The sequence below is a fragment of the Lagopus muta genome, chromosome 2 (assembly GCF_023343835.1).
Source record: "Lagopus muta isolate bLagMut1 chromosome 2, bLagMut1 primary, whole genome shotgun sequence".
Lineage (NCBI taxonomy): Eukaryota > Metazoa > Chordata > Aves > Galliformes > Phasianidae > Lagopus > Lagopus muta.
In genome coordinates, this window is record NC_064434.1 from 49,878,902 (window position 1) to 49,906,579 (window position 27,678).

The window sequence follows — 27,678 nt, forward strand, 5'->3', positions numbered from 1 at the left end:
GCATCCTTCGCCACGCCAGAGCAGACAAAGCGGTGGAGAAGCGGCCGGCACGGCACTGCGCCGCGCCCCCGGGTCTTCCAGTGCTGGGCTGCAGAGCCCCGCCGGGAGGAGGAGGAGGAGGAGGAAGGAGGTTGGGGGTGCGCCTCTGCCGCGGGCAGAGGGAAGCCGCTCTCTGAGCGTGAACCGAGCTCCGCGCCGCCGCCGACCCGCCCGCCTCGCCTCGCCTCCCCGTCCCTCCGCCCTCCTCCCTCCCCCCGCCTCCCTCCCGCCGCAGCCGGCCGCGAGCCCGGATGGTTTGCGAGCTGAGTTGAGGGGGCAAACTTTGAAGCCCAGATGCCTCTGGGGCTGAGCGGCAGAGCGCGGCTGCTCCTGCAGGCACCTGCCGCCGCCCTCCCCCCGGCGCTGCCGCCCTCCGCGGGGGCGGCCGGCCCCGCTGCCGGCGGCCGCCGAGGCAGCGGGCGCTGCGGCCGCGGCTGAGGGCGGGCGGGCGGCGGGCGCGCCCCCATGCGGGTCCCGGGCCGGGGCGCGCCGACGGCAGGCGGGAGCCGGGCGGCGGCCGGGCGGTGCTCTCCCGCCGCCTGAGTGGGCGCGGCGCGGGACGGCGGCGCGGGGTGCCGGGAGCCATGGGCTATTGCAGCGGCCGGTGCACGCTGGTGGCGGTGTGCGGCGCGCAGCTGGTGAGTGGCGGCGGGGGCGGCCCGCGGAGGGAGGGAGGAATGGTGGGTGGGAGGTGGCGGGGCGGTTGGGCGGCTCCCCTGTGCCCGGAGAGGTGTCCGGGGGCACTGCCCGCGTCCTGGGGTCGGCGCGGGGAGAGGCGGGCGGGCGGGCGGGCGGGCGGGCGGGTAGGAGATGGGGCTGCGTTACAGGTAGTTCGGCGCGGCTCGAGCTGGGCGGGCGCGCGGCGGAGTTAATAAAGTCGGGCATTTGTGGCAGCCTGATCTCAACTTGGTGCCCGCTCTGCCGCCCCGCGCTCGGTCTTATGCACTGCGTGGCCGGGGCCATGTCACGCGTGGTGCGTGGCTGGCGGGCAGTGTGCCGTACAGGTGTGTGCGTGGGAAGTTGCTCTGTCTGAGCTCTTCTGCAGATGTGTGTTTTTGTGTCTTTCAGACTTAGCGGTGCGTGCTAACACTTTATCGTTAGGCTGTTACGGAACGGAGCAGATTATATCTTTATACTCACATATACAGGGGACATGTGGCAGTATTTGTAGGCTCTGCTGCCAGGCGAAACTAGACTGAGTTTGAAAAGTGAGCGCTGAAATACAATAACAAAGAAACTGCCTAAAAATAAACCCGCTTCCAAGGTGTGCACACGACATGCAGTGGTACTGTAGCACTTTCAAAGTGACTGCGTTTAAAGTTAATGAACTGCAGGAATGTCTCTTCTAGTAACATGTACCTGGATTAGTATCATCCACTCTGGTACATGATGTATGGCATTCCTATGGATTTGGAGGCTGTGACACATGGCTAAAGAGCATTCCTTCTTTTCTTGAGACCTTTAGTGTGGATGTACTGGCAGCACTGGTACAGACAGCACTTCTGTTAAGCAGTTAACCTTATTGCAGAAAGGAAATAATTTGCATTACCCCATTCATCGGCTTCGTACTGAATAGTAGAGCTGAGGAGTGTTGGTCGGTCTCAATAGCAACCGGCATTGTCACCAATCCTTCTCCTGCAGACAGGTGCTAAGAGAACTACAGAAGAGAAAACCCGATGGGTTTCAGGGACCAAAATGAGTGCAAAAAAGGACAAGGTGTTAGCAGATCAGAAACCCAAAATGCCTGTGGTCTTCCTACTGGCTGTAATCGGCCCTTAATCCCTTTGTGTTCCGGAAAGCATTTTATTTCTAGGTTCTGTTCTCCACCTAAGTTGTCTGATTCTTTGTAACTAGATGGATCTTATCAGATGTGATTTATTCATGCACACTGTCTAAAAAATGAATCTTAAATAGAAGTAGTGAATCTCAAGTAGAATGGCAGGAATGTAACCTTTTCCAGCAATTTAGAAACATAAAATTAATCACTGAAGTTCTTTAAAGCCATTTAAGTTTTAGAAGCATACTTTTCATGTTTTCTGCAAAGAGAACAAAAATGGCTTAAATAGTGCCTTGTGTGGCTAAAAGGCTGTGTTTGAAATGCAGTCAACAGCCAGGAGATTATGACTAAGGTGGAATGTGCTAAGATGTTCAAATGTTATTGTTTTGGGAGCCTGTGAAGGCGAACGTATTTGCTAACTCACGGTGATAAAAATACATAAAAAACAGTGGTGAAGACATAAACAGAAATGCCCCACAGGAATATACCAGCAGGTGGACGAGCAGGTAAGCTGATGTAGAACTCTAGCATTATTGTAAGCTTTTTATAAGTGGTCATGAGCTGCAGTGTCATATATATATATATAGCTGGAGTTAGGATTGTCTTCTGAGTAGCTTGAGCAAACTTCTAATGCAAAGATGTTTTCATGAACTGAAAACAAACCTGGGAAGGTTTCCTGGGTGCAAAAAGAACATGCTAGCAGCAACACACATCTCTGAGTCACATCTGGCCTCTGTCATGGCATTTAAAAAGGTCCAAAGCAAGAATAATCATTTACTTGGGGGGAAAAAAAATACCTCTTTGCACTTGTTGTATTCTTGATGGTATATTACCATAAAACATCAGATCTCAGGTTTTAAGTTAAGGAGGTTTAACTCTCACACGTAGGCCTGAGGTTGGTTGATCATTTATCACTTCTTTTTAGGCAAAGTCTGCTTGAAGGAGAAATGCTGCTAAGGTTCACCCTGGAATTAGCAGCCATGTTAATACTAATGTAAAACAAAGGATGAAGATGTCATTTGGGCGATGAGCACTTCTATAGTGATAAGGATACTTAAAAAACAAAACAAACAAACAAACAAACAAAAAAAAAACCAAACCAAAAAGCAACCTAGAACTTCTAACAGGAAAACCTTTTATTACTAATACATGGATTTCAATTTTTAAATGATCATCCAAAGCAGAAAATATACCTTTATTTGAGGGGAAAAAAAACTTTTATTTAATTTTAATTTAATTTAATTGTTTTTTTTTGTGAAAAGGTATTCTTCCATTTCTGCAGTGCTAGGGCATGGTGGTAGTGTGACTCGTCTTTGTAGTAACAAGAAGTAGTATTGAGGGACACTGCAGCTCATTGGAGACATTGTTGCATATGATATTCACAGAGGATGCAGATGTCCATGAATGTGCAAAAAAAAGATCGTTTCAAATCCTGGTTCAGAAGTAGAGCTTCATCAACTTAGGGGAGTCCCTGCACAAGCAAAATTATTTTCGTAAATGCATTTTATGTGCTCCTAGCTGATGCTACATACTCTACAATCTGATTATCGGAAAGCTTGAGGAATGTTTCTTCTCTCAAGGGCATACTGATCATTGCTCCCCTGCTTATTAACATACATATACCTTCCTATTTGTGCACTCATTTGTACTCTGGAAAACAGCCTACGACAGCTCATTTTCCTCTGTATTTCAAGCCAATGAGAAGAATTAACAGCAAGTAACAGCTAATTTTGCTGATGTTGGGAACAAGGCATTTCTTTCTGTACACAATGTTAATGATCTCAAAGTATCTTTTCAGTTTTAAAATACATTAATCTTGGTCTCTCTTATCCTTTGTCCTTCTGAAGGGAACCCTGGACACAGGGGCTCTGCTGCTTTTTGTTTTTGTGTCAGCCATCCTGGTTGCACCGAGAGAATCCTTTGCTGTTTCATTTTGTCCTTTATATCTCTTTATTTTTGGGTTTATCTCTTTGTATTAATAGCTTAAATCAGTAACACTAATATCTGTTTGTCAGACTTCTTATTGGCAAGAACAGCAAAGGTGAACCTGCCATGATTACTGTTGATTTGGTGCTTTCTTAAAAGCTTCAAGAGCCCCATGGAAGCCAGTCAGAAACTCTTAGTGTCCTCTGTGGCTGCTTGGGAAAACATGGAGCAGTAGCAAAAAAGGCAAAGTACTGCATTTTCTCAGCTTAGAAGCTCTCTTTCCAAGTGGAATGGTGAGAAAGGGCAATATTTCCAAAGGAAGCTTTGGAAAATCTTCATGAATCATTATCTTATTGTTTCTATCCATCAAGCAAGGTCTTTTATTATTATTATTATTATTATTAAAGTAAATTGTAACTCAGTTCAGATATAGAAGCTAAGCATTACAGCTGATGAAATTTGTAACCAAGCTGCATCCATATCAAGGCTCAGCTGATGATTGTGAGGGATTTAATCGTATGCTCTGAAGGAGCATGTACTACAACAGGCACAATTTCCCCAAATTCTGAAAATTGGTGCTTTCTACAGGCAAAGATTTACAAAGGTTGAAGTCTCCTTTTCCTCACCAACAGCCCATGTTTGGGATATAATCTCACCTGACACCTTACCAGATTGCCCCTGGGTGACCTCTTCCAGAAGTCACCATCTGAGATGTATAGTAGCTAAGCAGAACGATGAAGGCCCCAAGTTTGATTGCCCCAGTCTTTAGTTTTGCTTTGAGCTAAGAAAAAATGATCAAAAGTCTAACAAGTTGCATGGGAATGTACTTGTTTTGTACTTTTTCACGAATGAATACTATCAATTAAGAGTGTATTCAAGTACTTTATTTCAAAAACTGTATCATATGAAGTGATTTCTATACTTTCCTGTGGTACCAGTATCCATAACCACATATTTAGTTACCTTGTTGCACATGAGGGCACACTTGATCTGCTTTCATCATGTTTCAAAAATGAGCAGCAAATATCTGTGTTCTTTTTTTTTTTTCAGTCATGGGCAAAATATTTACGTACTGTTTTGGTGTTTTTTTGTTGTGTTTTTTTTTTTGTGTGTGTGTGTGTTTTTTTTTTTTTTTCCTCCCGGTGTCATCAGCTTTTGTTTGTTTATAATCTGAGTGTTTGAAACCAAGGTAAATGTCTTCAAAAATGGTGATCTTGGCAGGTTCTCATCTATTTCACAAACCTACCTACAATGCTTGCTACTACTTTATACTACGAATAGTCTTGCTTGGATGTTAAAACTCACATTTCAACAGTTTGCAGATTGAATTATCTCTGAACCTTCAGGGAGTGAGATTTGGCAGATTAGAGCCAGGGTCCCTCAGAAAGCAAAGTAAACACATTCATAGCAGAGATTCTCTAGCATTAGCTGCTCTACAGTTTTGTAGTTTTATGTAATTAACATCTCTTTTTAATATAGACTCTTAAACCTTGCTTATCACTAGAGCACTTTCCAAATGAACTTAACTAGCATGTAGAGTTTTTTTTTTTTTTTTTTTTTTTTTTTTTTAATTTTTATTTTTACAGTGGGAAAAATTTTGGTGTTTGCTTCCAATTGCTGAGTTTCAGGGAGTGTTGTGTTTCTTTTTCTGTGTGCTTGTTTTTTTAATTGTGTTTCATTGTCGCTGTTGCCAATGGTTTTCAATAGCAGCTTTAGAAGAAAAGGGTCTGCAGTAGAAAATTGTGATGACATGTACATGTTCCTACATTTTCTGCTGGCACCAGGGGTATTAAAGAAATGAGCTTCACAAGTGGAAGGGAAAGTGATTGTTATTCCTCTTAGCCTGTAGATCTGGAGGTTTATCAATCTAGAAAGAGTGTAGAAAGAATTATTGTCTCCATTTTGGAGACAACACTTAAAAAGTACTTACTTTTAAGTCCCTGCCTGCCTTTGAAATTGTGACTGTCAATGACTACTGTCTGTGCCTTCTTTAAAATTCCGTTGCTTGCTTTGTTTCAATTTTGATAGGAAAGGAAGAGAAAGTCTTAGTTTCATTGTAAAACATTGAAAACATAGTGATCGTACTAGCAGTGAAAAGGAAACAATCTTATGAATAGCAGATTTTCAGCAGGTGTAGGTTTGAAAGCTGTAATACTAAGACGTTGATTTTGAGGTGTTGCTGGGAATATATAAAAGAGGGAATTGCTCATGAATTCAGTGAGTGAACATCTTTTGTTGCTATGAAAAGAATATGTAGCAACCTTTTTTGGTTTAAGCAAGACCTTGGTAGGAAAGTAAACAATATTTTCCTGTTTTGTTTTTGAGATAAATACCAAAGATTCATAACCAAGCTTTTTATTTCTAGTAACTTGAGGTCAGAAGTGGTGACACATACAGAAAGTGGATGTCAAAGGTTGCAATCCATTACATCATTCAGTTTTAGTGGATTGACTTTCAGTATGAAATGTACAGTATGGTTTTTTTTTTTCATAGAAATGTGAATGAGTAATAATAATTGTGAATAAGCAATCGTGCACTTCAAGAAAAATAGAGTTGTTTTAAGTGGCAGAGGTAAGAGATTCAAAGCAGCTGAACAGCAAATCTAATTCACTGCTTCTCAACACTGAACTACTTTAGAGTTCAGTGAGCAGACTCAGCATTCAGATACTGCAATGATGGGTGGGATGGAAAGGCTTAAATAGATTGAGAAGAGGTGAATAGACTACCTGGATATAGGAACCTAGAATATCTAGCTAAGTTACTGTTCTTGTATAGCCATGAGGCAAGTCTTTGGCAGCAGGAATTAATTTCGTTTTGACGGACTTGAGCTAGCAGCTTGAATGGCGAGCAGCAGGAAGGATTTTTGTTTTGCTTTTTAGTTTCTTTGCAAGAAGCACTAAGTAAGCAATTTTTAAAGAATAATAAACTCCATAGTCATTCTGTAGACAGTGGAGAGAAATCTATCGCTTGGTAGTCAACGGAAAGAAATATGTTCCATAGCAGAATTGTTGAAAGCAAAAAAAAAACAAAAACAGAACAAACAAACAAACAAACAAAAAACAAAACAAAAAAAAAACAAACAAAAAACCCAACAAAAACAACAAAAAAACCAACACGTGCTTGATGATGTGAGTGGCTTAGTTCCTGAAAAGAAGAAATCATCTTGGTAGTCTTCTCAATGTCTTGGTCCATCAGATGAGGCCCTTCATGCATCCTGTAGACAGTTCTTATCATCTATTTTACGTGTATTTCTTTAAGTGAAATTTAGAGAAGAATGACAATAATGGGTATTTTTGTATTTGTACCGGGACAAGGGTATATATGATCTGACAAATTTAGGGTGAAGACTGTACATCATCTCCATATTGAGGAGTGCTGCTTTGGAAAGCCATTTGTTTCCATTGAGTATAGAAGGAAATGAAGGAGCCTGGTTTTGCCACAGTAATGTCGGCTGTTGGGCACACTTCTATTAAGATCCTCTTGAAAACATATAAACAAGACACCGCTTTTCATTCTTCTGCAACCACTCACTGATGCTAAAATCAAACTGATTAAACTAACTTATGCTCACTTTGATTATTAGATAATTTTCTGCAGGCTTTCTACAGGAACAAGGAAGCCAGGGGCCACTGTACATAAGATGTGATCATAAAAAAATATGCTGAAAACAATAATTTTAAAGCATCAAATATTTTATTGTCATCCAGATAAATCTCCTTTTTCTTTTATATATGTGTGTGTGTAGATATATTTATATTACAGTGAATGAAAGAGGGAGGCTGTTGAGTGCTAGGAATTGATAAGTAGAATGAACACAATAGCTGAAAGGACACTTTCTTGCCCCTGTGACAAGCAGAGATTTCACAATTTGTTATTTTATCCCCTCTGCACAGATGTACGTGTACCAACTGGATGGCATGTGAGAGTAGTTTCAGCTTTATATCACTGTATGACCCTCTAATGGACATGACATTTAGAGGAAAAGTTACTGATATCTGTGTTCACTAAAAAGTAAATACGCATAGCTAATAGTTCTATTCACCACAGATCATACTTATGCATTTTTAATAAAAACTTGATTTTAATTCATACATAACTTATGAGAAATGTTTATCAGTTTAGGGCTTTATTAACTTCACTTAAATGTTTACTTATAACTGATTACCTTGAAAATTTCTTTCATCCGAGGCTCAGATTTACTTGTCATACACAAACTTGCTTTTCTGCTGCCTAAATAATGATGTAACATACATAAGAAGTACTGATTATGCTACTGATTGCTAAAATCAGTAAAAATACCCAGTATATGACATAAGCAAATCTCAGATTTCTCTATGCTGTTTGCAGCAATGGCTTCTAACACCACTTTCCACTTTTTTTTTCCTTTTTTTTTTTTTTTTTTTTTTTCTCAGTTAGGATTTTAGATGGCATTTCTACTGGCAAGTCACCAGTTACACAGAACTGGCGATTTACCAGTTTCATGAATGAGAATAGGAAAAGTCTATCGTATCCTACATTCATACCACAACAGATTGACTCACCCTTCTTTTCTTATAAAAGAAATCTCATTAGTAGAGTTTTATACAGAAGGCAGCATATGAAGTTAATTCAGTTATTTCTGAAAGAGATGTTGAAATGATACTACCAGTCATACGTCACATCACCTTTCAGAATGCAAAAATGAAGGGCCATTTGCAGATAGCAGGAGAGAGATTTGTGCTTTTCTCTTTTAAGCACGTAATGTATGGGCTATGGACCAGTTTCTGAAGGTGGCTGCCTCTTTCTGTTGGCTGTATACAGATCTTTGAGTTGCTGCCCAGTCAGTAACGTAATGACTGCATCTCTCCTTCACTCACCTTTGTTTACTTCACTGCGCAGTTCGGTCTACTCTTCTTTGGCAATGTCTTTGTGTCGAGGAAGCAAAGGCAGTCTGCAGACCTGTTATTTAGAATATTGTCAGAATAAACATGGGTGACCTTTATGTGATTCTGTGATGCATAACTTTTCTTCTACATGAATGGAAGTCATGCTAGAGGTCTGTAACGGAGGTCAGAGTGCTACCCCTGTTCACCTTGTGTAACATTTACTGTCTCTCTTGAGTGATCCCATGTAGTGAAGGGAAATGGTTTACAGAGCAACACAACATTGGGAGACAGAGGATCTCAAGTCAATCAAGGTGCTGATTAACATTTATGTAAGAAAACTTCACTGTTTTAAGAACTAATGTAATTCCTTCCAGATGACTCATAGCATGGGTCAATTTACTAATTAAAAATTCCTTTAAACTTCTTCATAAGAGACTACAAATTGACCACTGACAAGTATATTATTTCTCATTTGAAGATAAAAAGCTTTTGTGAGGAAAGGAAGATGGATGCTACTATGTCTCTTTAGAACAATGCATGGATCTTTGAAAATTCATTCTTCAATAACTAAATAAAATGTAAAGTTTGCAGATTTTTGCTATGGTCTACAATGGCCCAGCGTTTTCAATTATTCTCTGGCCCCAGTCTCTGTGGCAGGCTGTTCTATTACAAAGCAGAAACAAAAGGAGAAAAAAACCGTTTGCATTCACAAAGCCACAAATACATGAAACTGAAGATAGTGCTCATTGTGCACTTGAGCCACCAGTGACAAAGGTCCTGTGCGTACCACTGAATACCAGGCAGTCATATGTCATTACATCACTGTTCAAATTCATAGAGCAGATGACAGCAAAATAAATAAATAAATAAATGAAAACATCAGCAGCTAAAGGAATGCAAAAGAATGAGGCTTGTCTGAAAAAAGAATTTAAAATATAGATTTTTTTTTTTCCATTAGCTATGAAGTTGATATTTCCCTTTTTTATTTTAATTTTTAAAGCCATTCATATCTCATGCCCTTTAGGCTTGCTAGCTTTTATGACATTAGTAATGGTCACAGGCAGTGACAGCAGCTGGTGACAAGCCAGATGATGGCACTGGTAGTGTTAACATAAGACATGGGCTTCAGAGCATCCTGAAAACAGAGTTCATTGTCATGAATTTTATCAGACTCGCTTTCCTGAGTGTGGAGCTGGCAGTAAATTTGGTACTCGCAGAGGGAAAACTACAACAAACTGGAACTGGACATAACATTCATCAGTATAGCAAGCAATGCCTTTTTCTGATCCTGGCAGTTTCTCAGAATATTTACTGGGACTGCTGTCTAATAATTTTTTTTCTTTTTTTTTTTTTTTTTTTTTTTTTTTAATGAAAGCCATCACCGAGAGGTAGGGTCATAATGGCAGAAACGGAAGAAAGTTGCTGGGCTCAACTGCTGGAAAAGATGGTGTCTGTTCTGCATAGTGCTAAACTGTGCTTTTTGAGATGCGTAATAAAAGTTATTTATGGACACCAATAAAATGGTATCTGTTGTATAATATCACAGATAAGCATAAGGACAATAACAAAAGGCAGCTGGTTTAGTAAGCTCTATTTGCTGCAGAAATGTGCTGCTCTTTGCAAATTGAAATAAAAAAAGTACGGGGAGAATGTGTTTTTGTGGCTTCTGGCATTTGCAATCATTCTTGCTTTGCTGTGTACTTACAAAGACAATTATGTGGGTCCCATGTCTGTATTATATTTGTCATGACTAGTGTCTTATTAGAGGACAGCTGCTGCTTTCTGCCCAGCACATGTACGTAACTGCCCCCAATGATAATGGAAGTTATGAATGTAACCCTCTGTGCTGCGCCGAAGTGAGCTGCTGGAGCACTCGGGGTTTCAGTTAATTAGTGCAGGTGTAAAACAGGAATGAAGCAGTGATGAATCTTGGATTATTCACATGCTTGTTAAGAGTGCAGTACCTGTAAGGTTGCTTTGAACTCCCAGCAATCTTTAATTGGCCCTTGTAATGGGAGTGTGAGAAAGGTATCAACATCTGAGTGTCTCAGATCACACTGAGAGCCTTCCCAAGGAGGTCAGGTCCTCAGGTCCCTGTCAACCGTATGCAGCTTCGAGAAATTTTGGTGCTTGAGGGATATTTCCAGGTTGTAAGCATTTTACAGTAACTCCTCAATATCACTCTTGTTACAGCAGGATTAAAAATGGGTGACCAGCAGACTGCTCCAAAGCCCCTTATGTAGTGTAATGGTGCTTCAGCTGCTGTTGCTTCTGCGAGAACTGGGCCAATCTGAGTGAAAGAGGAATGTAGAAGTGGCACAGTGCTACAAAAATGCAGTTAGGAGCTAATGTAAACTAAACCAGGAAAAAGTATTTCCAATGAACAGCAAGGTTTGTTGGCCCAACAAGAATGTATTTTCAAGAACCAGCTCTTTCTGTTTTGTCTGTTGAGTTGGATGTGCACATCCTCAAGTACTTCTTTAAGTTCAAATCTGCAGAGTGCAGCTCAGACCTGCTTAGTGAATGTAAATGTGTCCAGCTCTGTGTAGGTTTTTCTTTTGTTCCTGCTTTAGGTTTGTTTTTCAGAGCTTGAATGAATTTAAAGCTCTGCAGTATTTGGGGTAACGAATTGGGCTTCTGGGTGTAAACAAACACTGACTTTTCTTGAAAGGTGAACAAACATTATTCTGAAAACAGAACATCTATTCCAAATGGTTTCCTAACTAATTTAAAGCAAGACAGCTATACAAAACTACAGTGATTGATGGATTGAACAGTTAATATCTGACATTTCATTTTATGATTATAGCATTTAATAATAGCTGGCTTTTGACACACTACTGGTATGGTTTTATATGAATTAAGGAAATCAGGATTTACATTAAAGAGTTCCTTATTACCTTTTTGTTTGAGGTCTCCAAAGAATGATTGCACTGAAGATCTTAGTTGCCCTGATACTCTATGCAAGCATTGATACATTCAATAATAGTGGTTTGGAGGGTAGAGGAATTCATTTGCCCCCACGACTGGACAGGTAGGATGATGAAAGGAGATATTTGGAGAATAGCAGGACAGGTGAACTTAGGGGAAAGTTGTTTTTAATGTTCTGAGGTGTTTTAGATCTCTGTAAAAATGAGAACAGACAATCCCAAGTGCCAGAAAAGTACTTGAGAATAGGCTGGTCTGAGACACTTTGGAGGTATGTCTGTCACAATTGGAATGTATGGGAGATGCAAACAGTATTTTCATCTTTCCAGACTTCAGGAAAATTTGATTCCAATCTTGGTATCCCATAGTCACCTTTTGGATAAGATTTTGTCTGATCTCATGAACATCTCCCTCCTGATGTTGGTAGCGCCCAGCTGTGTCTTGGGTTTGAGGAAGGGTGCGCATGTGTAGTATCCATGCAAGCTTTGAATAGTGGCATCATTCTTACCCCAGCATATCGATGTCTACCAAGTTGGCCACATCCCCAGTCTTTCAGTATTGAATGATTTCACAGTGAAATACATCAGTTTCTCACTCACATAATCCAACAGGAATTGGATGGATTATTTTGCAGATGGGGAAATTTATTGAGAGGATTTTGCTGAGGAAAGGGTTGGGTAATCTTTCAGGAACATTTGCATGTAAAGTGTCAACTTGCATTCATGAAGAACTTTTCCTGATGAATGATGTGGTCTCCGCAAATTCTGCCTTCCTAATTGTGCAGATCTTTCCTAGAGTGGTGTGATTTTGTGCTGTCTCTTATATAGAGTTCAATCCTGACCCAAATGTTTATGTGACAGGTAACTATTCTTTTCTACTAATGTTATGATTTACATGGTAGCAATACTGGAGCTTGTATAAGGTCAATATGCTAATGCAGTTACCTGAATCCCTTTAGAAGATCAAATTTGATAAAGATAAAATGTACTTAGTGAATATTTTTTTAAAGGTCAAAAAGTAAAGACTATTTATTTACTTCAATTGAAATTGGTAATGTCTTAGTTTATGGTGTGGGACAAAGGAAAAAATCTGAAGAATTATGTTATTCTTGACACCATGTTGATTAATAATTGTCTCAATATGGGCTGAAAGTGAGCTGGAAAGCAGTTTTACAAATTTGCATAAATATTTCTGATTGTAGTTCATTTTGTAATATTGATCTACCTAGATATTTTGTTCCACGCTTTGCCTCCACATTAATGTATCACAAAAGTTAGAACATCCCCATTTTTTATTAAAAATGGGTAAGAAAATCTTGTATTTCACCTAATATTCCTGGAGTGTGAGAAAAATTCTTGTTTTGTTTTCATTAATGTGCTAATTTCACAAGGAAGAATACTTTACACAACACTGATTTTAATGGATAACCCTTGCCATGAGTAGTGCTACTATAAAGAAGTTGGCCTTGGAAAGGGGAATAATCAGTCAAGGAAGATGTGCATCTATAAAGTCCTTTTAAGATGAATGCTCGTGTTTGCAAAATATTATATTGTTATTATCTTTTATAACCTCTTTCTTGTTACAGCTACTTTACAGTCTCCTTGTGATTCCAAAAGTAACACAAGCTCTTTCATTAGCCAGCTAGTATAATCTTAAAGTAAATGTTTCTAGTGCGTAATATTGGAGATCTGCATCATTTTATGTACCTCTTTCCTTTTTTGCTGCTATACTTCCCAATTTGTGCAAATACCTGAGAGGAATTCACACCAGGTACCTTGGTGTTGAGGCTGCCTATCAAGGTGATGTAGGCAGGCATATGCCCCAAGGGGTGAATTCACTACCCTATTACTAGTATTTAGCAAACTTAGATGCTCTGAATTATTCTTTGAAAGAACCAGCATCTCTACCAACCTGATAAAGAACATCAGGTCCTAGATTTGGTGCCTAGATTTCAAGTACTCAGAAAGCCTGCACACTGACTTCCCCTGTGCTCACTGGTGTACACTGGTGTAGCACTCTGTGCTAAGCATACAGTAGATTATTGACTAAACTCTTTTTTATTTATTTATTTATTTTTTACCCCTCTCATCACACAGTTCTGCCCTGTCTCTTCCACATACATTTACACACATGTGGACACACACAAACACACTATACTATAACCAGAGTTGTTAACTGACTGCATTTGCTTATGAGTCTGCACGGTATGTGGACAAAAACAAGCAGAAAAAAGAGGTATTTTCTTCAGGCTTGCTTATGTATTAAAATGAATTTAATTATAAACAGTAAAGTTGTAGAATAGAGTTAATAAAATTCATCCTTATAAGGACTATTTACTCTAATAATGGTGATCGACTCTCTGTTTTTCTAAGAGCTCTACAGGCACTAATGGAGAATGCAAAAGCAGTTTTTTTTCATACCCTCTTTTTGTCACTGCTTATATCTTTTCACCACTTTGGGTCCTACTTGTATTACTTCCATTAAATGCCTTGATACTAACAAAAGGTAGCTAGAACCATTGCTTATTTGATATTTGTTGTATTATCTTGCCTTGATTGCTGCCATAAGGAATATAATTTATACAGCCATAAACTAAGTGACATAAGCAGCAACAATTTCCTCCTAGATAGCTTCTAATAAACAGTGTATATTTCCGGACATAATCACTCCTGATTCTTTCATATCTCATTGAGTCTTAATGAATCTTCTTGGTTGTAGTTAATGATCTACTTGGTTACAAGGCAATGTCTAGCCAAACAAATCTGCCTACATTTTACTGGTTTATCTTTTTTTTCCCAGTAAGTAACAGGTTAAAAATGTAGGGAAAATATCATGTCTGTTGCTCCAAAACAGGAGAAAAAGGTGCAGAGAAACTTCCAAGAAATGCTGCCTGTGCTGTGGAAAAGAGTCTTTCGTGTAAGAAAAACTGTTTACATAAATGAATAGGATAATAGCAAGGCTTAATCATTTCAAGAAGTGTATCTAAGAAATATGAACTGAGTTTTGACATAGTAACAGAACCATTGTGAGATGTGAGGATGAAGAAATGGGGAGAAGAAAATGAAAGGAGACAGAGTCCCATCAGAGGCAGGACTGATAGTGAATTTTGGGAATTTACTTTCACAGAGGTGTGTTTTTTTCCCCAGACCAATTTCTTTTCTATGCTGTTCTGAAATCGAAAAGGTCAAAATGAATGATTGTTTTTCAGGGATTCATAGTCCATGCCAGTCTGAAGCATTTAATTTAATATATTTATCCATACACAGGAAATGGGTGAGTGTGTTTTACAGACAAATAAATATACAGAGGAAAAAAATGGGATGTCTCAAAGCTGTGTAAAGATGTTATATTTGGCATCAAATTCAGATTTGAAGCAGTTGTATGTCAGCTATTGCAGGTGTGTTGAAGTGCACGCATGATGGTACACAATATGTCTTGGAGTCTGGGGACTTTAACAGGAAAGCTCATATACCTCTGTAGCTTGAAATGGTAAACTGGGCTTTGTGTAGACGATGTTAGCAGATGTAGCTTAGGCACAGGCAGAGACTTAAGTCAAACATTGTTAAGTATAAGCAATGGGTTTCATGTCCATTTTCAGCACAGTGTTGTGAGAAAGGAGACAGCAGTTTAAGCAGATATGCCTGAGTGAAGTCATAGCTCTGAATGTATGTCCTTTGAGTTTTAAAATAGAATCCTGGTGAGTTGAATAGAATCATATTCTCCTACACTGCATGGGTGGTACTCAGGACTTTAGGAGAATGGATGATAGATCTGATATTAATGGAAGTGTATTAGAAACAGATAAGAATTTATCTTCGTGCATGTGTCACAGGTGAATTTGTCTTTAGCAGTCCTATAAGCCAAGTAAGTGATAAATTTTTCATATTTATGTCACTGAATTAAATAGGAAAAGGTCATTCATGCTGCCACTTTCTACTATTGTTACCGATGCTAACTTGCTAATATGGGAGAAAGACAAAAGGAGAGGAGAGAAAAAGAAAAATTAAACTGGGGGTGGAAGGCAAAGGACCCTGCTAGGACCCTGAAGACATAGAGAAGTCCTTTTCAGAGCTGATGTGAGCTCCAAAGGTGAGTATACAAGATGGGTCACTGATGAAGCTGGCTCACTTGGGAACTGGTTGGTTCTGACCACTATTGAGAGGCACTGAAGTCTCACCCTGTGGAGCTGAGAGGTCTGTGCAATGTGTCCATTGGTGAAGAAATACCCCTTGTTGCTATCCATTCCATTCACCTGTGACTCAGTCACCTAAGACAGAAATCAGCTGTGGCATTTGAACAGTGTGCATGGAAAAAATACTTCTGGCTTATATGTGCCAACAGCAAGTAGGTGCACTGCAAGTTTGTTTTGTAAATAACATAAAAATACACTTACTCGAGTAACCTGATAGTGCATATTTTATAATACAAAACCACAAAATCGTAGGTGTTGGGAGAGATCACCTAGTCCAACTTCCTGCTAAAGCAGGTTCCCTAGAATAGATTGCAAAGAAAAGTGTCCAAGCACGTCTTGAATATATCTAGAAAGGAGACACTACAACTTCTCTTGGCAGCTTGTTCCAGTTCTCTGTCACCCTCATAGTAAAATCGTTTTCCTCTCATTTATATGGAACTTCCCCTTTGTGAACTCACATTGACTGTTCCTGATAACCTTCTTTTGAAGCTGTCAGCTCTTGATGACATCCAGATCATCAGCTGACATCCAGAGTAATCTGCTCCATTACCTTTCCAGGGATGGAGGTGAGGCTGACCTTTCAAAGACAATAGAGAGCAGTATGGCAGTCACTTCTCCTAGTTCCCTCAGCACTTATGGGTGCATCCCATCGGGGCCCGTGTTTTTCTGGATGTGTATAAAAAGTCTTCTTTTCATTTTGTTCATACATACAGATACCAGATTTCAACTCTGTCTTGTCCTTATTTGATTTTAGTTCTCTCTTAAAAATGTATTTATCATTAGCTTCACCAATTATCACACAAAAACTATGCTCAATATTTAAGTATTTACTAAAATCCTCTGAAGCTGGGTATGATATTGATATGTTTAGTAGCTTACTGAGCTAAATGATTTTCCCTTAGTATGCTCATCTATATTTTTCCAGCTTGTCTTAACTTCTAATGAGGCCTGAAGGCAGCATTCTTTTTATGCTTCAGCTACTTGGTATACTGAAAAGCAGTAAATGTAGTGAAGCTACTTAAATAGGTCTTGCAGACCTGCCTCAGGTCCTAACAGAAGAATTTATGGGTTTCTCTGCAAAGAATGAGATGAATTGGAGTGAGGGTCTGGGTTTAGATGTACACCCTATGCCTACCTTCAGCGCACGTGTAGGGCTAGGATCTGCACTTACAGCCTGTGCTGGAGTCAGGCACAAAGAGTGCTCCTTTGGTACTATGGGAGGTTCTGTCCTTTCTGTTGCAGCATGTCTAGGGAGGAGTGGTGGTAGCTGTAGTGCCTCCTACGCATAGCAAGTCGCATAACAGGCGACTTGTTGGATTGTGCACAGAAGAATGAACATTTGTATGTTGCCGTCTTTAGTAGTTGGGAGTTGAAATTTTCGTTTCTCTGCCTTTCCTAGAGGACATGAGAGGCTCAGCGGGAACATCTGTCTGCTTCTTTTTCAGGCTGAGTCAAGAATGGGAGAAAGAAAGGAAGAAAAGACCCAAAGTCCCTATATGTGAAAAGAAGGAGTTATATACAGAAATGTACCCGTGCTTAACTCCTTGGACCACCTATGCCTTTTCTGTTATTTGTTTGGAATTTGTTTTATATGGTACTGAGTCAAGTAAAAGTAACCTCTGTGACTTGTCCAGAGTCATGGTATCAGACATGAAGCTTTAAACCTTGACATTTTCCATTCCAGAATTGATTTTAATTTCTTATTTAGTGATCAAGTTCAAAGTTTGATAAAGGTCTAGGTAACTGAATTTTGACTTATTGCTGTTACCAAAAAACTTGATCCAGACCCCAAGATAAATGCCTTTTTATGAAACAATATTTATTTGTGAAAAAATGTTTACTAAAAGCATTAAGAAAACTCTCAAGAAAATTCCTTCTGAATGCTACTTTAATACAGTACTTTTTGCTTTTTCAGAAGAAGCAGGAATGATCAAATGTAACTTTTATTTCTTTTGCTTGCACTCTAAAATGTTGTTTCTATCATCTTTAGCAGTTATCTAAAAAAGCCTTGCGAAGTGATTTGTTTAAAGCTTTCTTTCTCCTACTATTTAGTGGTCAAATTCTGATTTAAAGCCAGTCTCAACAATAAGAAAAACTGAGCATGCTTGGAGTTCTCTGTGCCTACTAGTAAGACTAGATAAAACTGAATCTGGGCTGTATGAAAATGCTCATAACATTGTTCTTTCTTGCTCATTCTCTCATCTCCACTCCTCTTCCAATTCAGTGCCCTGGGCAGCCTGAGGCCAAGCCCCTCAGAAGCAGGATTACTGACCGAGGGCTGTGAGCAGAACACTGGCACTACACACCAAATTTTCTTTCAAAAGTCTTTCACCTTTGAGTATACCTTTTTAATTTCTCTGTATGCCTTTTTTATTTCTCTGAACTGCCCCTTCAAGCAATTTCCAGAGCCACTGAAGATACTCTGTTTGAATTGGAATTTTTTTGGTCATCTTTCCAACATGCTCTTTTCAATCTCTCTGAATCATGTTTAGCACAGAATGGAATTTCTGCACATCATTGGCCTGTGTTTTACATCCCTGGCATCCCATGGGCGGAACTGAGCTCTTTTTCTCATCTGTTCTTTTCTTTGGCTGTGTCATCGTTTGAATCTATGGGAAAAAAAGAGGATGTTTTGGTTTATTTATTGCATATCCATCTGATTAGTGTTGCTATGAGCTTACTGCCATCTGCCAGACTAGGAAAAAAGCACCAAACAACAACAACAACAAAAATCCTCACAGTATAATCTATTTCTTTATGATCTACGGTCTTCATAAATACAGTTCTCGTACAGTTAGATGAATGAGTTTCTTTCTAGGTTTCTGAAAGTCATTTACTTTTTTTGTGTTTTCAGCACTTTTCAGTTCAGGTAAGTGTGTTTTCAGTGGACCAGTTCTCAGTTCATGGAATTAAGACTAAGGTTTTTGAAAGCTGACCCTGTTTTCAGTCACTTAGATCTGTTAAAATTTAAATGTAAAATGTTGAAAGTCTTAACTTATGGGAACTTTTGTAATTGCCAGAGTAATTGTCCATGTAACCTGTGTATCTGCCAAGTGATTCAGGGAAATTATTAGTAGCCACAATTATGTCTTTTTTTTTTTTCACTGGCAAAAACATTAATGTAGTGGCTTTGCTGTCTTGCTTCAGTTTTTCAGCAGTAAAAAATATGATTCATTGGAAATGTTCTGCTTGCTGTACTTTATCTAATGTTGTCTTTCCTTTTTTTCTGTCTTATTTATATTTAGAATCATAGAGTCACAGAATGGTTTGGGTTGGAAGGGAACTTTAAGACCATCTAGTTCCACCCCCCTGCTATAGGCAGGATACCTCCTTCACCATCTTGCTCACAGCCCCATCCAGCCTGGCCTTGAATGCTTCCAGGGAGGGGGCATTTACAACCTCTCTGGGCAACCTATTCCAGTGTCTCACCACTCTCACAGTAAAAAATTTCTTCCTAGTATCTCTCTTCCAGTTTAAAGCATTTCCCCTTGTCCTTCTGCTACATTCCCTTATAAAAAGTCCTTATAAAAAGTCCCTCCTCAGGTTTCCTGTAGGCCCCCTTCAGATACTATAAGGTCCCCCCCCAGAGCTTCCTCTTCTCCAGTCTAAAGAGCTCTAGCTCTCTCAGTCTGTCATCACAGGGGATGTGTTCCAGCTCTCTGATCATCTCTGTGGCCCTCCTCTGGTTCTGCTCAAACAGCTGTATTTCCTTCTTGCATTGGGGGCTGCAAAATTGGACACTATTATAACTATATAATTTATTATATGCATAAACATTCATCAGTTGATGAAGTGTGATGTTTGTAAAGGTTAAAATGCTCCTTTTCTGGGGCAATATGAAGTTCTGTCCTGGATCTTTTTCAGATTTGGTTACTTCTAAACATAATGCCTTCTAGCTTTCACTTTTTTTTTTGTCACCTGAAATTGCAGTTGTAAATATTGTCAGAAAGGTAAAAATCAGTTTCCTGACTACTTATGTATTTTTTCTTGTTTTTCCCATAAAATCTCATAAAATAAAGTTAAAAAAAATAATCTGACTTCCTTTTCTGTAAGAGGTGATTAAATGTTATGTCAAATGTATTCTATAGAACAGATGGGCAGTTATATGCATGATATCAAATGCTATTTTAAAATCTTTAAAATTATCCTAATATGATTATTTACTTGCATATACAGTTTTGTCTCTTTGGGGAACCAATAAGAAATTCTTTTTCTTGTATATAAAGCATGTTTTCCCTCTGTTTATCGAGTACCAGTTAAACTCAGTTTACACTGACTTTGTGAATAACTGCATTTGATATTATGACAAAAAATGTAGATTGTGGTTATCATTTGGTCTAATGATGAAAAAGAATATGAAATATTGTTGATGTCTTGGGACGTATTTCTTAATTCAGTGGTATGGCAGGTCTGAAGTAATACTACAGCTATGTTCTCCATACAAAAATATCAGCTAACATAGATTGTTATCTGTCAAAGCTGACAAGGCTGTTAAGATAGGCTGCAAATTTAAGTAATTTGTCAGTGGCTACAAACTTTCTGGTATCTCAGAGGAATGCATACTGGAAATTGTCATTGGCATGGTTTCCTTAGCTGGCTGTAGGGAATCACCTTCTCAGTCCTAAAAGTTCCTTCAAGAACTGGAAGGAAAGCAAGAGTATCTGGTTACTTTGCCATTTATGTTGTCTCTTTTGCAGAATAGAATATGAAAGATTTATGGCAAACAATAACATATTAAAGCTCTGCTTTTAAACATTTGGAAAAAAAGTAAATGAAGGAACATATTCTGCTGCCAGTGAGTATGAGTGCTGAGATAGAAGTTTGTTATTAAAAATTGAGTTGAGATGGTGATGTGGGTTTTAAGTACTGACCCTCCAGTGAACAGATCTCTGTACCTGTTCATTTTGGAATTCTGTTGAAGGATCTTTTGTTATTACTAACAAAGTGGCTTTGTTTTACTACTGTATATGTAATGTTTCTACTGACTTCTGGAGTGTAATCCATTACGGTCTGTCAGGAAAATTTGAGTTTTCTGCTGTTCACAAAAACTCCGACACTTTTTACATTTGTATACTCTTACTTTATTTTCCTTCACCTAATGACATGTATGTTTAACTTCAAACATTTTCAGTTTTTCTTTTCTTCTTTGGCTTTGCATAAGAAAATTTAGCACATACTGTAATAGTTATAACTGTTTAATACTATATTCTTTTCAATTGCCATTATATTTTAAATACTACTTAGATATTCTTACCAAATGATTATATACTATTCTTAAAATATTTGCTTTTTAAATAGGAATTGAATTCAGTAAAAATTTACATATAAATTATGCTTTATTGCTGAAAGAAGTAGGATTCTTGGCCCAGCCTCTACAGAGATTTACACCCTGGACAAGTGTTGAGGTTAGATGTCCTTTTAATTTTTTTGTAGCTCCTTATGCTATCTGTGCACATCCTTGCTTCTCTACTGTGTAAGTGTTGTTGAGGACTCGAGTGTTGATGGATTGCTGTACAATCTAAAGTGGGGTTCTGCTGTTTCAGTTCATTTCCTCTAAAGATGCCAAGATTCTTTGTTATTGGCTTTTTTTTTTCTATGACAAAATTCTGACTTCTAGAAGTAGCCACAGCTTTTGATACATTAGGATACAAGATTAACAGTTCTGAAGCAGTAGTCTTGAATTCTGTCTGAATTCTGTCTGATTTTCTGCTCTTAGTTTTTCTTAACATGTTTTTTTTTCACCTATCTTTAAATTTTATCACTTTTTAAATTTGTGTTAAGGGAGCTGTGTGATTCTGTGATTGAAGAATATATCCTAATGCATTCCTGAATGTTTTTTCATAAGGCTAGAAGATCAAATCTGCAGAGACTGCCTTTTGACATTTTTCTCCAAGTATTTTAATCAAAATTTTTAATTTTTTTTTCTATTAATAAAGCACTTGCTAGACATGTACACTCAAATGAACAAACAATGAAAACACAGTAAATTTCTCCATTTTTAACCCTGTTGGCTGCTAGATCAGTTTGCAGTGTCAGTGATAGCTGTTGTAGTTTGCTTGTCCTCCTTTGTGTCAGTCATTATTAGAGTCTAGTGTCTGCAGCATGCTTTGAGGATGGTTTTCACAGCTGTCTGCTCACAGCAGAACAGCACTGAGATGTGAAAGGTGTACTGCCCCTTTGATTGTGCTTCATGCAGAGGTGCCCTTCCAATGCTGAAAGATGCTTGCTCAAGAACCTGGAACTTGATTCTAGAGTCTTTACCACTATCTGCTCTCAGCAAGCAGTTGGGAAACCTTTTGTCAAGATATTTCATCTCCACGTATCTTACTCAAAGTAGTATGATCTTACCATCAATTACATGCTATGTTCAATCTTCTGGCTGTCATATTATCTGCTGCTACTGACCCTATAATATTTGTTATGAACACAGGATCTAACTGAAACTTTGGAATGGAGAGAAAAGCTTCCACCTCCTGAGCAGGCTTTCTTATTCATTACGATTTCCATTTCCTCAGATTTCAGCATTTCCAGGAACTGGAATGGTGTTTTATGTGTTGCTAGCACTCTGGAAGGTTTTGGATCTCAATGCCAGTGTCTCCTGTAGCATCAGGAGACCTACAGCATCTAGACCATGGATACTGCCTTGTATTGCTCCATACATCTCCCTCCTTCATCTCTGTACTGCATAGGGTGTCATTTTCCCCTTCCCACCACTGTGCCAGGTTTGTCTGCATCCCATCTGCTGTATCTTTGCAACCCACCTACTCTTTATTCAGTTACTTTCCTAAATGGGCCCTCTTAAAATATAGAGGCAAAGTGCTCCATTCCTGTGTAAGAAATGAGAAGCAATTTACTCTTTCTGTACCACATAATCTCATCCTTATTTCATAAACCTCAAAATACTTGTCTAACTGTTCCTACTTTTTGCATTCCCTCCTACTATGATCCTTCCCATTCTTCTTGGGCCTCCATCTTTCTTTTTCACCCATCCTTCATTTTTCATCTTGCATCCTGTTTCCTTCCTACTTCTTTGATCTGCTTTGTGGGAATCAGGCTCATTTTTCCTTTGTATGGTATTGTTTGGCATGACTGTAAGTCAGTAAAAAAAAACACAGGAAAAATATGAAACGACAACATACAAGTGGATTCAAGTGAGTTGGTGAGACATTTACTGCTCTCATCTGTCAGCCTGTTCTGGATATTGTTCATACATGTCAGAGACATGCTTGATGCAGATCCTGACCATCAATGTGTAACTGTATCTGGTGAGCAAGGGTCCTGGTACTGTTGCTAGTAAGATCTGATGTCCTCTCTAGTTAGTCAGCCAATGGATGTAAGAAAGACACGGCTAGTGGAGCAGAAACCACATCAGATGACCAACCTTTCGTCATGAGTCAATACTCATAGAATAGAAAATGCTAGCTGCATATTATTTAACGTGAAAATGTTTTAAGAAATGAAAAAAAACTTGATCATTGAGATAAATGATGATAAGGAGGCAGGAAGCATCATCTCTGATGTGTCGTTATAGTCTCTGGCATGTGATTCTATTTGATGTATAGCATCGTTCTTTGAAATACAAAGCATGCATGTGAACTTAAGCTATGAAACTTTGAGTAGCATGATTAACATGTGGACAAAAATCTAGTTGCTGGCATTTGTTTTCATCTAGTTTTACAAGCAGTTAGGCAATCTTCCAGTCCTACATTTCAAAATTAAGATTCCTTTGCCACTTTCCAAATAAATCAAACACAAAATTGGAAAAAGCTGGTAATGTATTTTGGTAGTTCCTCTGCTGATTATCCTGGAAGTGTGATTAATAAAATCATGATGTAATTTTCAATATATTGGCTTGGATAACAACTTCTGGAAGAATGCTTCATTCCTTCTAAAAATGAAAATACCTCCATGTATTTTATCATACATCTTATCAGAGAAGATGGTTTGTTTTATCCCTCATTGATGAAAAACAAAACAAAACGTGTTGCATTAAGAAAGACAGGAAGAACACTGGATTTGTAAAATACTGGCAGTCAGACCAACAAACTTTTTGAATGTACTGGGATGACAGACATAGCAAGTCTTTGTCCTCCTTTCTGCAGCTCTCTGAATCTCAGGGAGGACACACTGTAATGCTGCTGATGTTGAGGGACGTCACATTGGACATATCTGCAGTGGGGGGTGATAGTGAGATGAGATGTCTTCTGCGGGGTCCCTGTGTCTCTGGCTCTTCACTGATACAGACAGCATTAAGGTTGGATGATGAAGCAGTTACCTGGTCCTTAGGGGTGCACCACAGCAGCCTTCAGAACAGCCCTGACCTCCCATGTGACACTAACATGGCAGCATGGTAGCCATGTGGCAGTACTCAAGTGTCACTGTTGAAATGATTGGTTTGGGCTCTAGGCAAAGAAGATCCTGAGCCAAAAATTTCATGAACAAGCACAACATCTCTAGACACTGTTCCCACAAGGAGATAGGGGTTTAAGCAGCTACAGAATTACAGAGTGATGGCCACAGGCAGTACTGCAGCTGTCATGGTATCTGAATGCCATGAATTCATTAATCACAGAGTTTGTCGTAATGTGATTGTCCCAGATCTAGGATGTATAGTTGCCAGAAAGATCGTCAGAACTGCACTTCAACTCCCTGTGGAAATGGTCTTTATTTACTGTATAATTAATTGCTAAGTTTAACAGCTGAATAAAACAAGGCCTGGCATTAAGTGTGATGATGGTTTTCTGTCAGCCCCTCAGGGCAGTGCTCTCCCTCTCAGTGTTCCCAGCATAATTAAATATCTTCAGCCTTTGAAGGACTACTCAGGTAGGAAGGAAAGAAAAGAGGGGAGGAGGAGCAAACAAGTTGCAGGGGGAAACAGAGAGCAGAGTAAGGGCCCCTAGCATGGCAGGAAAGGGAGGTGGGAACAGAGTAGGTACAGTGCCTGGTGCAGGCGGATGTGATTAGCAGACATGCTTTGCTTGTAACTGAGCGCAGCTGGGGATTGCAAAGGTTTCAAGGACACAAGTAAGTTATTATGGTATCAACTGATACACTGTAATACATTCTGCATATTCTAAAATTAAAAATTTTAAAGTCCTTATTTCTTTGGCTTTCCAGTACCTCTGTACCTACGTACACTCATAGATGTTAGGAAATGATTTTAGAAGGATAGGGACCCCCTGTACAGTAGTGGCCACCGCTCAATTTTAAATTAATAAGCTGAAATACATTAGGAGGTAATTTCACTGAGGTTTGTCGCCACAGATCTGCTCAGATGTTTAAAACAAAGTATATTTGCCATACTTTAACTATTTGATAAAACATTTCTGGAATTTAAAACAAATTTTTCTTTGGATAGGATGCATGAAATAGCTTTGTTTCCCTGTAAAAATACTAGCCATAAAGTGATTTTCCCATTCCCATATCACAGTAGTAGGAAAAGCAACAATGTTCTGGATATAATCTATGCAATTTATTCAAAGATATTCTGTGCATTGGAAATGAAAGTAGTATTATACTGCAATAAGAGTGTATAATGATAATTTGCAACTCCAGAAGTTTGTTCTAGTGGAGTTCACAAATTCTGATTATGGGTCTGTTGTTTATAGAAGTTAAAAACCATTTTATAGCTTAGGAAGTAAGTTGAGAACTACATCTTTGTAGTTTTCATCAAGAGTCAGTTATGATAAAAAAGGGTAGAAATTTACTCTTAACTGAAGGCCTATGACTAATTCAAGCTTTTTTCTCTTTCAGCAGCGATAAAAAAGAAAGCAATGGGTGGCACAGGATGTATTGAATTAAGAAGTTAAAAATACAGAATTGAGCATAGAATGAGCCTTAGGGTAACAATCAGAAAGCATTCAAAGAACAAGTCTGTTGATGAGTTTCTATCTAAAAGATAGGTACTTTTTAGACAGACAGATTTGATAAGGGATCAAATCTTGGAGCTCATGGATTGTAACTAGCTGAGTTTCTAGCCCGGGGGATTACCATTCCTTTGAGGATCTATTTTCCTACTCTTCAAGTACTATTTCTCATAAATTGCACTGAATATTAATGGCAATATGTGAAAATCTAGCAAGGAATTGGCTGTACTTTTATGGTAACTTGCATTTTCTGCAGCTTTGCTGCTGTCAGCTGTCATACATCTGTGTTTAAAGTACCTGATTTTTACTGTTGAACATAAGTGCTCAGAGCTAAATTGGGCCTGACTGCTATTGCTCCTAAGGGTGGGAGGACCACAGAGCAGAACATGGCTTTTTTTGACCTGAAAACGTAGTGAGCACAGTCTCTGCAGGGAGCTGCAGCTGAACATTGATACCACAGCTTTTGTGCATCTGTCTTTGCACCTCTGGAGCATTGTCCAGAGTAGGGGGCATAGAGACCCTTTGCTAGATTTTATTTTTCTTACTTACACTCATTTCAGTGTGTCCTGACTGATCATTAGGTAAATGTTTTGCAATTTCCTTATGTTGCTCTGTGCATTCATTAGATGTGTAGAATAAAGAAGGTAAATCATACAGTGAGCCTGTAAAAAAAATAAATATATCAGTGAATCAGTAGATGGAGAAATACTGTTATTAGGCTGTCAGCTTTTCTCAATAGAGACTTTCAGATTTATCGTCCAACAAACTTCAGCCAAGTGACCTAGAAAGGTGTATGCTTTATCTAGCTGTCAGCCTGCTGCTCAGGAAATAAGGTATTACGATGTAAGCGCTGGCCACTGCGTGCTGACCTCTGATAGGTCTGCACTGCTGCAAATGGGTTTCTGCTCTCGCCCCACCTCCTCTAGCAAATGGCATGAGCTCTTGCAGATCCTTGCACAATGCGGGAATTATTTCACTGGGGTGATTTTAATTTAAGTCAGCCTCTTTCATATCTCACCATAAACCCATTAAGTGTGTTGCTGGTTTACCATCAGGTAGGCTAAGGCTGTGGGCTGTTTCTGACCACAGTTATATCTGAATCTTTCCCCAAAGTGTCTTGACTCTCTGTACCCTTCTGTTATCTTCCATATATACCTTGGCTTGTGTACTACTGTATTTTGCCTTTGCATTATACCAAGTCCTGGGCTTGGATTTTACACAGTACAAGAATGTGACTATCAAATTTACTTCTCCTTATAAAAGCTGTTGCATTAATCTGTTTAAGACTCTATTGCCAAAGTAACGCTATAATACTTAATACTTTGAAATTGGGCTAAGCAGAATGTGGTTATGACCAGTTCCTACCTCTCAGAAGTCATTAATTCTGAAGAAATGCTAGTAATAAAAATGTGGAGGAAAAGATGTGAGATGTCCTTGGTACGATATTGATTTGCCTACCTCACCACTTTTGTTCATTTCTAAGCACAGCATCAATTCTTACATCCTTCATTCATGGAGGCAAAATCGAGCAGGAACCCACACTTTTCACATAAATGAGATAGTACCAGTCAACATGCTTTGGTGATGTGAGAATTATAAGTTTCTTTGCTTCCAGACTCTCAGGATCTCAGTGGGTCCCACAGCTTTGTGGAAACCTGTGTTTTTCCCAAACTATGATTATGTGCAATGACACACCAGTGGTCTGGCATACTATTTTCTGCTGACCTGCTTTGGCCATTATTTATCTGAAGCACTCCACACACCCTCTAGAAGGACAGTAATGAAATTAAGTAAAAGCATATAATAGTAAGTAAAGAACAAGGTGCTGTATTTTATCACCTAGCTTTGCTATGTGTGTAAGCTGAGTATCCCATTAATGTAATTTTTCTGTATGTAACTTATTTTTCAGATTTCTTTGCCTGCCTCCAGAATGTTCATAATTAAGAAACATAATGAGGTCATCAGCACTATTGAAAGTGCTCATAATTAGTATCAGGAGAAGGATGTTTCTGTGAGTGCAGACGGACCATAGTGCAGATGGAGCATGCATATTGCCAGTAGGTTTTTGAAAATGTTTATAATATC

At 39.0% G+C, this 27,678-nt stretch overlaps 1 protein-coding gene across 2 annotated transcripts in view; it reads left to right on the top strand.

Annotated features, from left to right (window-relative positions):
• Nucleotides 1–533: 533 nt before the first annotated feature.
• Nucleotides 534–27,678, top strand: part of NKAIN2 (sodium/potassium transporting ATPase interacting 2) — a 508,789-nt gene continuing 481,644 nt past the window's right edge. For both annotated transcript variants that reach the window (XM_048937096.1, XM_048937095.1), the window contains exon 1: nucleotides 534–677. In XM_048937096.1, the coding sequence (XP_048793053.1) occupies nucleotides 624–677 (54 nt within the window). In that variant the 5' untranslated portion in view covers nucleotides 534–623. The remainder of the gene's footprint in view (nucleotides 678–27,678) is intronic.